This window comes from Nansenia antarctica (assembly GCF_963989245.1).
Source record: "Nansenia antarctica genome assembly, chromosome: 19".
Lineage (NCBI taxonomy): Eukaryota > Metazoa > Chordata > Actinopteri > Argentiniformes > Microstomatidae > Nansenia > Nansenia antarctica.
The window spans coordinates 13,835,731-13,851,526 of NC_137692.1; the positions used below are offsets into that span (position 1 = coordinate 13,835,731).

Sequence of the window (15,796 nt, forward strand, 5' to 3'; positions counted from 1 at the left end):
GACACTGTATAGGGGGAAGCAGGTGTCTCAGGAGACGCAGTGCTGGGGGGTGGTAAAGTGTCTCACGAGGACCAGTTAAGGTGTAACCTGAAGAGATGGGTCTTCAGTCTCCGACGGAAGATGGATGGTGACTCTGCAGTTCTGACAGCCGTGGGAAGCTCATTCCACCAGCGGGGAGCCAGTGTAGTGAAGAGACGTGACAGGGCAGTGTGACTGCGAAGAGGTTGTGGGGCCAGTCAGCCAGCAGAGCCCGAGGAGCGGAGTGAACAGGCTGGTGTTTGGGGGGTGACCATTGCCTGCAGGTAAGCAGGGGCTGTCCGTTTTGCTGCCTGATGCAAGCTGCTATCGGGAGCCAGTGCAGGGTGCGAAGGAGGGGGGTAACAAGAGAACATTTGGGGAGATTGAACACCAGACGGGCAGCAGCATTCTGGATGAGCTGCAGAGGTCTGATGGCAATGGTCGTATCCTTCTGATGTTGTAAAGGAGGAATTTGCAGGAGTGTGCTGTCGCTGCAATGTTCTCCACACAGGATAGGCGGTTGTCCAGGATCACTCCAAGGATCTTGGCTGTCTGGGAGGGGGTTACAGTAGAGTTCTCCACTGTGATGGAGAAGTCTTGGAGAGGGCAGGCTTTCCCAGGAATGAAGAGTAGTTCAGTCTTGTTAAGGTTGAGCTTGAGATGGTGGGCTGACATCAATGTAGAGATGTCAGCGAGACATGCAGAGACACGTGTTGCCACATTTACGGTAGTAGCAGAATATTGCGTTTTAAGACTTCCCACCATGATTTGAGCACTGATTTTCATAACATGAGCTTGTGTAAAACGAATTAATTATCTTTGCTCATTGTTCTCGAGTACAAATGGAGTAATGAAGAGATACTGGCATGAATGTTGATTGCGCAATCTGCTTTTTGCTGTTCAGAGAAAGGCACAATCTATTCCTATACATGTTATAGTATAAAAGAAGCCCATTTTTTGTCTTAGCTTGTTACGGTTGGGGTCGCCATTTCTTTGTTCGACCCCTTGGTGTCTCTGTAACGGGAGTGGAATACCTTGTCCAGTCCCGCTAACCTCTGCGTTGTGTATCAGTATGGACGACAAGAAGGTTGTGCTGTGGGTCTGTTCTTTTATTGGAAGGGTCTCATCTCCTCTCTGTTCAGAGGTTAAAACAAATATTATTGTTATGACACGGGGGCGAGGGAGCTCAAGGACACGACACCGGAGGCAGAATACAGTGTTAGCCCCGTAGGGTATTTATTTACAGTGCAGGTGGGTGGAAACACAGATGATGAGTCCGGAGGTTTCAGCCTGGCGGGCTGGGGGTTTCAACCTGGCGGGATGGCGGTAGTGGTTGGCATGGGCTGTGGAGGAACAGGAAAGCAGGGTAAGTCTCCACGGTAGGCCAGTACATAAGATATCAACGAATCACAAGAATAGGCACAAGAGCAAAGTTCATAACTAATCACAGAGGATACTTGCCAGGTCATTCTTAGGGAAGAACTGACGATGAATGGAGGGAGTCCAGGGTAGATGTAGCCAGAGGGTTAATTGGGAGTGGAGACAGGTGTGTTGGTTTGACTGTGGCTGGATAACCCTCCAATCACCGGGAACGAGCTTCACCTGCGGCGGAGAGCACGCTGTGCTCGAGTTGTGGGGGCGGGTGCTCGAGCTGTGGGGGCGGGGGAGGGCGTGTGTGACGGCCCAGCCGTAACAGGACCCCCCCCCGAGGGGGAGCCTCCTGGCGACCGGCCCGGAGCCTCCGGGTGGGCCCGATAGAAGTCCCTGAGGAGGACTGGGGACATGATCTGGGACCGGGGAATCCAGCTCCGTTCCTCTGGGCCATATCCTTCCCAGTCCACCAGGTACTGGAAACCCCGGCCACAGCGACGAGCCCTGAGGAGCCTCCTTACCGCCCACTGGGGGTGGCCATCCACCAACTGAGGAGGGGGCGGTGCAGGGGCTGGTGGCATCAGGTCGCTGGCGACATGGGGCTTAACCCGGGAGACGTGGAACACCGGGTGGATCCGACGGAGGGAGTGAGGGAGGACCAGCCGGATGGCAGCGGGGTTGATGACCCGGTCGATGGCGTAGGGGCCGATGTACCTCGACGCCAACTTCCGGGAGGGGACATTGAGGGGGAGATCCGCCGTGGAGAGCCAGACCCTCTGGCCCACCTGGTACACCGGAGCTGGAGTGCGACGACGGTTGGCGCTTCGGGTAGTTCGGGCGGTGGCCCGAAGCAAGGCCGAGCGTACGGAGGTCCAGACCCGACGACAGCGAAGGAGGTGTGCCTGGACCGATGGTACCGACGCTTCGCCCTCCTGGGTAGAAAGCAGGGGTGGCTGGTACCCCAAGGAGCACTCGAAGGGGGACCGGCCGGTGGCTTCATTCACCATGGCGTTCAGGGAGTACTCCACCCAGGGTAGGTCCTTGCTCCAGGAGGATGGATGGAGGGAGGACATGCAGCGGAGTGCCGACTCCAGGCTCTGGTTGGCTCTCTCCGCCTGCCCATTGGTCTGGGGATGGTAGCCGGAGGAGAGGCTGGTCGTGGCCCCAATCCCAGAACAGAAGGCCTGCCACACCTTGGATGTGAACTGGGGGCCACGGTCGGAGACCACATCCTGGGGAAGCCCGTAAAGCCGGAAGACGTGGGTGGTGAGTAGCTCCGCCGTCTCCGCCGAGGTCGGTAGCTTTGCCAGAGCTACCAACCGCACGGACTTGGAGAAGCGGTCCACGATGGTGAGGATGACCGTGTTGCCTAGGGACGGGGGAAGGCCGGTCACGAAGTCCATGGCGAGGTGGGACCACGGTCGACCGGGCACGGGTAGAGGCCGCAGCAGTCCTGAAGGCGGCCGGTGGGATGCCTTGCTGGGAGCGCAGGTGGGGCAGGCCGAGACGAACTCCCTGACGTTCGCGGCCATGGTGGACCACCAGAACCGCCGGCGCAGGAAGGACAGTGTGCGTAGGGCCCCAGGATGGCAGGCGAAGCGGCTGGCGTGGCCCCACTGCATCACCTTGGTCCTGACGGCGTCCGGGACGAAGAGACGGCCGGGGGACCCCGGTCGGGGATCTGGCTGGGTGCGCTGTGCAGCTCTGACCACCGCCTCGATCTCCAGGGTGACCACTCCAACGACCCGGGAGGATGGAACGATGGTGTCAGGAGTGGTGGGTTCCTCCTCTGCGGCATGGAGCCGAGAAAGGGAGTCAGCCTTGGCGTTCAGGGAGCCCGGACGGAACGTGAGGTGGAAGTTAAACCGCCCGAGGAACAGGGCCCAGCGTGCCTGACGGGAGTTCAACCGCCTGGCCGACTTGATGTAGGTTAGGTTCTTGTGGTCCGACCAGACGGTGAAGGGGTGCTCTGCGCCCTCCAGCCAGTGCCGCCACTCGTGGAACGCCTCCACCACCGCCAGCAGCTCGCGGTTCCCGATGTCGTAGTTGGCCTCGGCGGAGGTATAACGGCGGGAGTAGAAGGCGCAGGGGTGCACGGTCTGGTCCTCCGATCGTTGAGAGAGCACGCCACCGACGCCCGTGTCTGAGGCGTCCACTTCCACAATGAAGGGCCTAGAGGGGTCTGGGTTGATTAGGACCGGCGCCGAGGTGAAGAGCCTCTTCAGGTCACTGAAGGCAGCGCTGGCTGCTGGTGTCCACGTGAACTGGCGCAGGGGGGAGGTGAGGGCAGTGAGGGGGGCGGCTACCCGGCTGAAGTCCCGGATGAATCGCCGGTAGAAGTTGGCAAAGCCGAGGAATGACTGCAGCTGTTTCCGGGTGGTAGGTTGGCCCCACTCGACGACGGCCCGAGTCTTCTTGGGGTCAGGGCGAGTCAACCCACCCTCCACGATGAGCCCCAGGAATTCCACAGAGTGAGTGTGGAACGAGCACTTCTCAGCCTTAATAAAAAGGCGATTCTCCAGTAGGCGCTGGAGGACTAGGCGGACATGTTGGACATGCTCCTCAGGGTTCCTGGAGAATACTAGGATGTCATCCAGGTAGAGGACGACAAAGATGTCCAGCATGTCCCTGAGGACGTCGTTCATGAGGGCCTGAAAGACGGAGGGGGCGTTAGTGAGACCAAAGGGCATGACAAGGTACTCATAGTGGCCACGGGGGGTCTTGAACGCCGTCTTCCACTCGTCACCCTCACGAATCCGGACCAGATGGTAGGCGTTCCGGAGGTCCAGCTTAGTGAAGATGGTGGCCCCAAGGAGGGGCTCAAAGTTGGAGCTCATGAGGGGGAGAGGATAGGTGTTCCGGACGGTGATGGCATTGAGCTCACGGTAGTCAATGCATGGCCTGAGGGTTCCATCCTTCTTCTTAACGAAGAAAAACCCCGCTGCCACCGGGGAGTGTGATGGACGGATGAGCCCCTCAGCCAGACAGTCGGAGATGTAGGTGTCCATGGCTGCCTTCTCCGGGGGGGCAAGGTTGTAGAGGCGACTGACCGGAAGTTTGTTGCCAGGGCGGAGCTCGACGGCACAGTCGTAGGGCCGGTGAGGCGGCAGGGTGCGAGCACGCTCCTTGCTGAAGGCCTCTCCGAGGTCGTGGTAGACCTCTGGGATGGAGGAGAGGTCAGGGGGAGCCGGAGGCGGTCGCAGAGGCGATGTGGGGGTATGGGCGGCACGGAGGCACCGGGCGTAGCATGCGGTACTCCAGCTCAGGATACGTCCCTCACCATAGCTGACATGGGGAATGTGGAGCTCGAGCCACGGTCGTCCCAGGATGAGCGGGGACTGGGGGGTCTTGAGGATGTAAAACCGGATCTCCTCCACATGGTTCCCAGAGACGGTCAAGGAGAGGGGTGTAGAGCGGTGGGTGAGAGGCCCCAGGCTGTGTCCGTCTAGGGCTGAGACGGAGAGGGGGGTCTCGAGGGCAACGAGGGGAACGGCAGCTGAGCGGGCCAGCTGGGCGTCCATAAAGTTCTCGTCTGCTCCCGAGTCAATAATGGCCTCGACCGTGAGGTTCTGCCCCTGCCAGGAGAGGGTGACAGAGAACCTGGCTGGGCTGGTGGTAGGTGGGGATTGAGAGACACGGCTCACCCGGATTCCCCCTTCGGGTGAGCCTGCCCTTTTGATAGGGACGGGCAGGTGTCACGGAGGTGTCCCTTCTCTCCACAGTAGAGGCACAGGCCCTGGGCCCTTCTCCTCTCCTTCTCCGCCGTGGTGAGGCGGGCTCGACCAAGCTGCATCGGCTCCTCGCCAGTGCATGGGGTGTAGGTCGACTCCCGTGCGGAGGAGGGGTTGGCTGTGACGATAGGGTCCTGGGGGCGTGGCGAGCTGGTCTGGTAGCGCCCTCTCTCTCTCCGACGCTCCCGGGAGCGCTCGTCAACGTCGATGGCTAGGGCCACTAGTTCGTCCAGGGCGGCGGGTCTGTCCCGGACGAGCTCGTCCTTGATGGCCTCGCTCAGCCCCTGGCGGAAAGCAGATCGCAGTGCCCTGTCATTCCATCCGCTTCCGGCTGCCAGGGTGCGAAACTCGGTAGAGTAGGCCGCCGCGGTCCGGTTCCCCTGGTGGAGTGACATCAGTCGCGCCCCGACCTCCTGTCCTGCAGTGGGGTGGTCGAAAACCCTCTTGAACTCCGTGAGGAAGGTAGCGTAGTCACCGAACAGGTCAGGGCGGGCGCAGAGGGTGGCCTGGACCCAATTCAGGGCGTCGCCGGTGGTGAGGTTGGTGATGAACGCCACCCGGGCTGCCGGCGACCAGAACTGGCTGGGCTGATGCGAGAACACCAACTCGCACTGGAGGATGAAGCCTCGGAACTGGGCGAAGGCTCCGTCGAAGGGGCGGGGGCTGGCTAGGTGGGGCTCCCGTGGCTGTCCAGTAGGTGGTGCCGGTAGCTGGGCAGGGTCAGGGAGAGCAGGGGGGGGGGCAAAGGCTGCGAGCGCGGCCACCTGTGCTGTAAGCGCTTGGGTCGTAGAGATGAGGTGCTGCATCTGGGTGGCGCGGTGCTCCTGGTTAGCCTCCTGGGTTGTCATGCGAGTGTTCAGGGCCTGGCACGCTGTAGCGGCCGCCTGGAGGAGGTGAGTGTGTTCAGCGAGGATCTGGATAGCCGTCGGACCGGATCCAGGGGTGGGAGATGGTGCCCGGTCCTTCGTGTCGTCTGAGCCCAATTGCATGGTCAGTTCTTCTGTTATGACACGGGGGCGAGGGAGCTCAAGGACACGACACCGGAGGCAGAATACAGTGTTAGCCCCGTAGGGTATTTATTTACAGTGCAGGTGGGTGGAAACACAGATGATGAGTCCGGAGGTTTCAGCCTGGCGGGCTGGGGGTTTCAACCTGGCGGGATGGCGGTAGTGGTTGGCATGGGCTGTGGAGGAACAGGAAAGCAGGGTAAGTCTCCACGGTAGGCCAGTACATAAGATATCAACGAATCACAAGAATAGGCACAAGAGCAAAGTTCATAACTAATCACAGAGGATACTTGCCAGGTCATTCTTAGGGAAGAACTGACGATGAATGGAGGGAGTCCAGGGTAGATGTAGCCAGAGGGTTAATTGGGAGTGGAGACAGGTGTGTTGGTTTGACTGTGGCTGGATAACCCTCCAATCACCGGGAACGAGCTTCACCTGCGGCGGAGAGCACGCTGTGCTCGAGTTGTGGGGGCGGGTGCTCGAGCTGTGGGGGCGGGGGAGGGCGTGTGTGACGGCCCAGCCGTAACAATTATTGCATCAACAGGTTTCCTCCTCTATCTCTGTTCAGCAAGTGAATCAAAAGAGAACGAGAGATGTCGCTCGGACGCTATGTATATGTTAGCGAAATCAAACATTTCCAAATAAAAGTCCATGTATCTAATACAAGGAAAAACGAAAAATAAAAGAGACCTCCACGCTGTGCATACAATGAAACGAACTCAAAACTAACATTTTGGTGAACATTCACAATAACATATTTAACTCTGTCACACCTCCCTCTGGCGGCGGCCCCTGGTTCACGTTCCTTGTTATGGACTAACGCATGTCCCCTGTTTACATTTGGCACCTGTCTATTTATGTCCTTATGACTTCCCAGCATTCCCTGCTGGTTGATCTCTTTGTCCGTCCTCGTAAGTGTGTGTTCCTGGTTTGTTTGTATGTATCTGCCTCGCACAGGGAGCTGTGGGCTGCCCCAAGCCTGTGGTTCCCTCTGTAGACCTTTGTATATGGAGGGTGTATCATGCCTGATTTAAATACAATACAAACATCGGAATGCAATACACACATCGGAATGGAATACACGTGTAACACCAAATACAATGCAAAAATACGGAATGTTTGTGCCAAAATAAAAGCAATGTGTATTACATTTGAGCGCAGCGTATTCCATTCTAGCATGTGTATTGTATTTGGTCACGAGTGTATTCCATTCTGCATGTGTATTACATTTGAGCGCTGTAGGTATTATGGCACTTGCAAATAGGCACTTGCAAATACAATGCAAATTAGTATCCGCCCATATGCAAATTAGTATCCGCCCATAGGTTCTGGGTACTCATTTGCATTGCTTTTCGATATCCGGTTACTCATTTGCATTGCTTTTCGATATCCTATGTAAATCCGATCTAATTTGCATTGTATTCCATTCCGATGTAGGTATTATGGCACCTACATCGGAATGGAATACAACCTTCCGGTTCCAGCCATAGGTTCTGCCCTTTCCGGCCATAAGTGGCGCTGTGATTCGCTATGGGAGCTTCAAATTGCCCTTTCATCAATTGCTGCACGTGTTGCCTGTTGTGTGTCTCCAGCCTTTCCACGAGCCTTTTCCTTATAATAGCCTTATAGTATTAGCCTAGCATTTATCATATCATAAGGTTAACAACATGGACGCATTTGAGATTGTACGACGAGAAATCCGTGGCCTCCAACTTCAGACGGAGCAAAACACAGTGTCTAACGATTTTGTGTTCTACCGCGTAGAGTGGCTGTTGGATAGAATGGGGCAAATCTCTGCTGCTATGGGTGTAGAATTTCCTCAAGTAACGGTAACCGCCTTGATGACCATTCAACAGGAACATTTGTTGACATTAACGATGCCAAACGCAACAGCACCCGAGACTGGGATCATCACCACTGGCCGACCGGGCCGTCCAAAATTGGACGTCCCGTTCAGTTTAATTGAGTTCTACGTCAGCTTGGGCATATCAGCGACAGATGTTGCCGGTATACTCAATGTTTCGCTGAGGACGATCAGAAGAAGAATGGAGCAAAACGACATGAGGTCAGTCACACATTGAACTGAATACTAAAACTAAAACCAAACTCTGATAATTATATTACCGTCCGGATTGACATGTCAGTATTTGGTAGGCATTGCATGATTTTGCAGATATCTGTGTTAACTGGTATGTAATATCGTGGTTCCAGTGTTGCAGCATTCGGCAGAAACCTTCGTTTTCCATAACACTGTAGGCCTACAGGCGAAGGTCCTTGCAAATAAACCCAGATAGACTTGGCAGTAGTCGGAGCCCTCGGGGAGTTAAAGTTTGTTTTGAAATATAATCGTTCCATCCAGACTCTAGATGTCGTATCTGTTTTCCCCCGCTTTGCGCCATTTCAGCCATTCATCTTCTTAATTTTGATAACATCACAACATTCTGATAGAACATCGACATGCTAGAAACACATAACTACACATAATTAGATGATCACACAGCCCCAAACGAACGTATCCACAAAGTATGAGTATTTTGTGATCGTTAAACTGCTGTTTATTATATCGAGTGGGTACTTGGGTACTCGGCTGCGTTCGTAAATTCGCTCTGGAAATCTGATCAGCAGTCATGGAATGCCTCTTGTCCAATCAATCCTACGAACGGACACACACAGACATCACTGTAAACTGTATGTAACGTCATATAAGTATGTCATAAATATTACAATATATCTTTTTTTCACAATAGGGTATCAGATTTCTATTCTGATGTGGAAGATGAGCACCTGGACACCATTATTTCTGATATCCAGCATATGTTTCCCAACTGTGGGTACAAGATGGTGCGAGGACATCTTCAAGGGAGAGGCATCAGGGTTCAGAGTATGTAGTCTGATTCAGAGTTTGGCAAACCTACAGCTATCTTGGCACCAAAGGTTTTATCACATGAATACATTTGCCATCAAGAAAGTTTAAATCATGTTTACATCCAATGGACAATCATTGAAAAAGGTCGATGGTGAAAATGAGTCCACAGCAGGATCCGTATATCATGCTTGAACGCTTGTGAACCCTGTTGGAATTTCCACACATTTTATGCTTTTATTTGATCTTCATATGAGTCCCATAGTCTGATGACGACTTTCAAGCATGACTGTATACAGTGTATTGAGGGAGGGGGATTTGGAAAGTAGCTTGTGTTGTTAGTGCAGAACAGTATACAAAGCTCCAAATCCCACAAAACAAGGTTATGTGATGTATTTTGTAACCATATTGTCCTTTTAAATTGTATTAATGATCACTGTTATTGGATATTATGATCATAGGTCTCCGAGTCCAACAAGCAATGAGACGCATTGACCCAGAGGGAGTATTGGAGCGTACATTACGTCTGAACACAATAAGAAGAAGGGTGTACAGTGTCCCCGCACCAAACTGCTTGTGGCACATTGATGGGAATCATAAGCTTATCAGGTATCCATAGATAATATTGGTCAGAAGTGATGAATAACAAGTAATTGAGAAAAACAAAATCATATTCATCATAAATGTGTCTCATTTCTTATGTTTTCTGAAGGTGGCGCATCATTATCCATGGAGGGATAGATGGTTTCAGCAGAATGGTTGTGTTTCTGAAAGCATCCAACAACAACCGTGCCGAGACAGTCTGTTCCCATTTTCTTGAGGCTGTCCATGCACACGGCTTGCCATCCAGGGTTCGCAGCGATAAAGGGGGCGAGAACTGGGATGTAGCAAGCTACATGGTGGCCAACAGAGGTATCGACAGACACTCCCACATTGCTGGGAGAAGTGTGCATAACCAGAGGTATTTCTTTCACAAGTAGTCATATTTCTGTAACAATACTCTGTAACACCTTACACCAATTACAATTGTTCAACACCTATTACCCATATTATTGTAATGGTGACCATGGTATGAAGCACTCTGAGGCGTTTGTATATATTTCATGGGTAGGGTTAATGAGCAGCCTACCCATGCAGTATATTTTGATATATGCATCCCTCTTTGTGGTTTACACCATATGGTGTATATTTTATCCCCCAACAGAATAGAGAGACTCTGGAGGGATGTCTTCATCGGTGTGACAGAGCTCTTCCACTCACTCTTTTGGCACTTGGAGTGTGAAGGACTCTTGTGTCCAGACGATGAGACACACCTCTTTGCTCTTCAATGGGTGTTCCTGCCCAGGATTCAGATGCACCTGGACTTCTTTGTCCAGGGGTGGAACCACCATGGAATCCGCACTGCCCGAAATCAGTCACCCATGCAGCTATGGCACAGGTTCCGAAACAGCCCAGGCGCTCCAGATCTACAGCAGGTTTCTATACTTTTTTATTAATCCTTTATTTAACCAGGGTAGTCATATCGAGACAGTAGCCTCTTTTTCAAATGAGCCCTGGCCAAGAAAAGCAGCACTTAATTAAAAAAAGATGTTGTTATTATTTATTTATACTATAAAAACATACAACATACAACATAAAATAACAACCAACAAGCAACAGAAACAGTGAGCGGATACACTGTTTTTATATACCTTTAAAATCATACCAAAATAGACAGTTGTTGTCATTGGAGTTTATTGGAAACAGTAGATCACTAATGGAAGATCCTTCAACTCATGCTGAAATAGGCTGACATTCTCATATTACATTGCTGTTAAAAATGTAACCGTCTTTTTAAGTGGTGCAGCCACTTCTATACATGACATGTGTCCGTCTGTGTGTGTCCGGTTGTAGCATGAGATTGTGACGTCATCTGTCATACAGATACCTCTCAAAACCAATAACCCTATCCATTCTGTTTAACCTGATGTTTAGGTGGACATTAACTACGGCATTGACTGGATTGGACCCAGTGACCCTGGAGAAGACGCTGCTGGAATTCAAGTGCCTGAGATTCATTCAACTGTCACGGCAACTTTCTCAGGCAGAGCTAGACCAGCTCCCTCATCCTGATAACTAGTGTTGTTCCGATACCGATACTAGTATCGGCATGGCCACCGATACGCACAAAAATGCTGGTATCGGTATCGGCGAGTACTTTACAAAAACGTATTTTTTTTTTTTATTTTTTTTTTTTTTTACTTAAGTTTTACAAAAACTTTACGAGTTTTACAAAGGTTTTGAGCAGTGCCAGACTAAGTGTTAGCAATAATTTTACATCGAGGTGAGTATGTGGCTCAAAAAACATGTTTTTTTGTTTTGTTTTTTCAAACGCCGTGGTATCGGATCGGTACTCGGTATCGGCAAGTACTGCACGGTCAGGTATCGGTATCGGGATCGGGATCAAAAAATGGTATCGGAACAACACTACTGATAACACAGTGAAAGATTATGGGGTGCACTTGTATTTGCAAACACTGGAAGTCTTGACTACCCTGTTGAGCTAGACTTTGGATGACATTGCTAGAGTCGTGAGGGACAGCTCTCCAGTGAAACACGGCAACATCCCCCAGCTTGTAGGCCTGGAGAATGGCACCGTGCTTGTTCAATGCTACGACTGGCAAAACGTTATTACTTATCATTACTTGTTTACTTGTGTTTGCACAGCATGTTATTAAAATAAATTCTGTTTCTGATTCAAGACTTTTTTGTATCATTAAAAGAATAATAGTTACAACAACCATAAAGCCTCCATAATGATAAGCTGGCTAATTAGCTTAGGTAATACCTTGCTAGGTAATAATGTTAGCTATAGCTATCTGACCCAGTGACTAACTGTTACGTCCACCAGGATCTGACCTCCATATCAACACTATCAGACCCTAACCCTCCATATCAACTCTATCACACCTACACCTGTCCACGGGCGGCTATTTGAATAGGCCTGATCTAAGGTATAGATAGTCGTGTGGAACAAAGGAGCACTTGAAGACAAAGGACTGCAACAGAGAATTTTATTTAATTTTTTGTAAAAAATTGTAAACATACATCATAATAACAATAAATTAATAAGAATAAATACATTTATACATTTTAATAAAAATAAAATAATGAAATACAACAGATCAGCAAACGAGATAAATAATCTACTGTTCATTCAGAGTTAATTGTATCAAGTGCTCTTTTATTGTTTTCTTGAAAGTGCATCTAGAATTAGTTTTACTAACATGCTTGGGTTAATGAATGAATGAATGGTCTTTATTGTCATTGATATAGTACCAAATAACGACATTTGGGAGGGGGGGCTCCCCTGGTGCTAGGAAAGAAAACTAAAAACAAGAAGGGAAAAGAGCTGGTTTACATAAATAAAGGCTATGTACACTGTCCACTATACTATACTATACAAATAAACACTGTGCTGTACTCTATGCTATACCTATTCTAACATTTCCTATCTCTGAACCTTATGTACCCGAGGGTTGTCATATTGCACATAGTGTTATTGCACATTCATTTAAAGTGTCGCAGTTTGCAGGTTTGAAATGTTCACAGTTGTGTTTCAGTATTGCACTTGATTTCAATCTAGTAGCTGCCATCAAATGTCTAGATTGTCCAGGGCCTAGAACCTAGGTATTTGCTGTGTTCAGGGCCTGAATGGCCCTGGGGTAGAAGCTGAGCTTCAGTCTGTTTGTCCTTGCGAACATGGTTAAGAGTTCCATCCTGTTATGGCTCTGTGAATTACAGTAGATTTGTCCTAGGTCTAGGAGGTAAGAGATGTCCTGAAATGGCCTGTCTGGTCAGATAGTTACTTTATACACACTACTTGGTCAGAAAAGTACTGTGGTTTCTGTGCCCCCTCGTTAATCCTTCAAGCAGTAAACATCATGGTGCATGTGAGCGCATTTGGACAGCATACATGAGGGTACATCAGGGCAAGCTGCCATTTGAATCTAAACAGTGGCAATGTTACAGACAGTTCTATTTTTTATTTTTTTTTGCCATTTAGCAGACGCTTTTATCCAAAGCGACTTACAATTACGAATTACAGGGACATTCCCCCTGGAGTAACTGAGGGCTAAGTGCCTTACCCAAGGGCACACTAGTAGTGGTGTGGCTTCAGGCGGGATTTGAACTCACAACCTTCCGATCCCAAGTCCAACTCACTATCCACTAGACCACCACTACCCTACCTATTAACATCTACACAGTGGCAATGTGACAGGCTGGGGGTCAGGCAGGTGGAGTTTTAGCCATCACATGTAGTGAGGCCTATGACTCTGTTTCCATGCCCATGATAGTACCTCTCTGCTGGGCTGTGTGAGTAGCTCAAGCAGCCTGGTTCTATTGTTCCACATGTAGTGAGGCCTATGACTAAGTGTCCATGCCCATGATAGTGCCTCTCTGCTGGGCTGTGTGAGTAGCTCATGCAGCCTGGTTCTATTGTTCCACATGTAGTGAGGCCTATGACTAAGAGTCCATGCCCATCATAGTGCCTCTCTGCTGGTGCTGTCTAATGTTGTCTAATGTTACCTGTTACCTCCAAACTTCCTCACTTTGAATGCCAACCACCAATGGGGGTGGGGGGGGTTTGGGGGTTGCACCAGGAAGTGCTCTTGGTGACAAATAAATGCTTGCAATCAACTCAGAATCATGAAAAATGCCTAGTTTGACCCCTCAAAAGTTACTCAAGTCCAATTTAAGCATTTTCGAATTTTCGAAAATCGGTTATCAGTACCCCAACTTTGAGCAGTTTTTTATGAGGTTTCCCACAGGAGTTGAATTTCAACCTTTTAGGACATGTTATTACACACCTTTAGAAACACATTGGTGAAGACATTTCTTGGTAACGATTTACTTCGCAGATTGGTCAAATATCTGGTAAAATGCCCTTACTATTAAAACATGTAACGTTAGATATATATCGTTATACAGGGAGCGATGTATTTCTACGGAAAGGCTGATAGATTGTAGAATCTTCTTGTCGGTAAAACGATGGAATCAATCTATTGAGGATTGTGATCTTAAATGCGTTGTCATCTCATGGTGCACAGCAATGACAGCATACACGATTTGACAAGGAAATAGAATGTTCAACACGGGTTGGAATCTCTGTACTTGATTTATTAAGACAGTCAGCGAATGGTTCATTCAGCACAGTACCACAGCATCGGCATTCAACGACATCATTATACAGACAGGCTGATAGATACGAGTGCAGCGCTGTCTGGGGCTCCAATCTCCGCGTTTATAGATCGATATAAATAGATCAACATAATGCAGCACTATCATGCACAGATCAGCCTTAAAACATGTAACGTTAGATATATAACGGAGCGATGTATTTCTACGGAAAAGGCTGACTGACGCGGGCATTTGAATGGAATTCCGGGGTAGAAATATTCTCTGCCCCTACTGTCAACTGGACAAGCGGTGCTGCGAGCAGCAGCGGCCGGGTGAACTCCCGGTTCATCGAGTTTACGGTTAAAAGCATAACTTTTCGGGGTGTCAGCGCGGTGGTTAAGGGCTCAAAATGACCGTAGACAGATGGTGAAGTTAGCAAAGTGTGTACCACCTCCACAGCCGGTGTTATTCGCGGACAAAGACGGTGCATAATAGCGATTTTTGTGTTGTGCTTGTTGTAAATAAAAGTTATATGATTCATTGAAATGACATTAAACTAAGATAATACGATGGTCAGCATAATTTTTCGAATCTTTATTAATAAGCTATTACAGAAACTGTCGTCATCGTTGGCATCGCGAATCCTATGGCCGGAAAGGGCAGAACCTATGGGCGGATACTAATTTGCATATGGGCGGATACTAATTTGCATTGTATTTGCGAGTGCCATAATACCTACATCGGAATGGAATACAATGCAATGGAATACGCTGCGCTCAAATGTAATACACATGCAGAATGGAATACACTCGTGACCAAATACAATACACATGCTAGAATGGAATACGCTGCGCTCAAATGTAATACACATTGCTTTTATTTTGGCACAAACATTCCGTATTTTTGCATTGTATTTGGTGTTACACGTGTATTCCATTCCGATGTGTGTATTGCATTCCGATGTTTGTATTGTATTTAAATACGGCATGATACACCCTCCATATTATTAGGCCTACAGGACGTTGAGACGTTCCCTCGCCTGTTGGTCTGGTCTACAGTATTCACATCCCCACATTCGCGGTTCTGTTTTGTGTTAGCACAGGAAGATGTGTTTTTCTTGTGGCTTTCTGTTCTAGTTTGTGTTCTAGTAAAATGTCCTTAGTTGTGCCAACCGCTGCCTGCTGTCAGCACTTTGTTCTGCACCGCACCTGGGTCCGCAACACACACCTCCCTGTCACACGAGCTTAGAAGCACATTAAGGTCATGGAGTGGCCTAGTCAGTCTCCGGACCTTAATCCCATAGAAAATCTGTGGAGGGAGCTGAAGCTTCGAGTTGCCAAGCGACAGCCTCCGTCCAAACCTTTTTGGATTTGGAGAGGATCTGCAAAGAGGAGTGGGACAAAATCCCTCCTGGGATCTGCGTAAACTTGGTGACCAACTACAAGAAACGTCTGACCGCTGTGCTTGCCAACAAGGGTTTCTCCACCAAGTACTGAGTCATGTTTTGCTAGGGGGTGAAATACTTATTTTACTGAGTAAAACACAAATATTTTTTTTCAAAATTCATATCATGTGATTTTCTGGGATTTCTTTTTATATTCTGTCTCTCACTGTTAAAATGAACCTACCATTAAAATTATAGACTG

General features: G+C 49.5%; 1 protein-coding gene across 1 annotated transcript; it reads left to right on the forward strand.

Moving 5' to 3' along the window:
* Positions 1-8,885: 8,885 nt before the first annotated feature.
* LOC308173892 (uncharacterized protein) lies at positions 8,886-15,298 on the forward strand (the record flags this gene model as incomplete). Its single annotated transcript, XM_080548945.1, has 6 exons — positions 8,886-9,008; positions 9,452-9,599; positions 9,703-9,951; positions 10,195-10,465; positions 10,965-11,033; positions 15,287-15,298. The coding sequence occupies exons 1-6, from the start codon at positions 8,942-8,944 to the stop codon at positions 15,296-15,298; spliced, it is 816 nt and encodes a 271-aa protein (XP_080405071.1). The 5' UTR covers positions 8,886-8,941.
* Between the last annotated feature and the right edge of the window lie 498 nt (positions 15,299-15,796).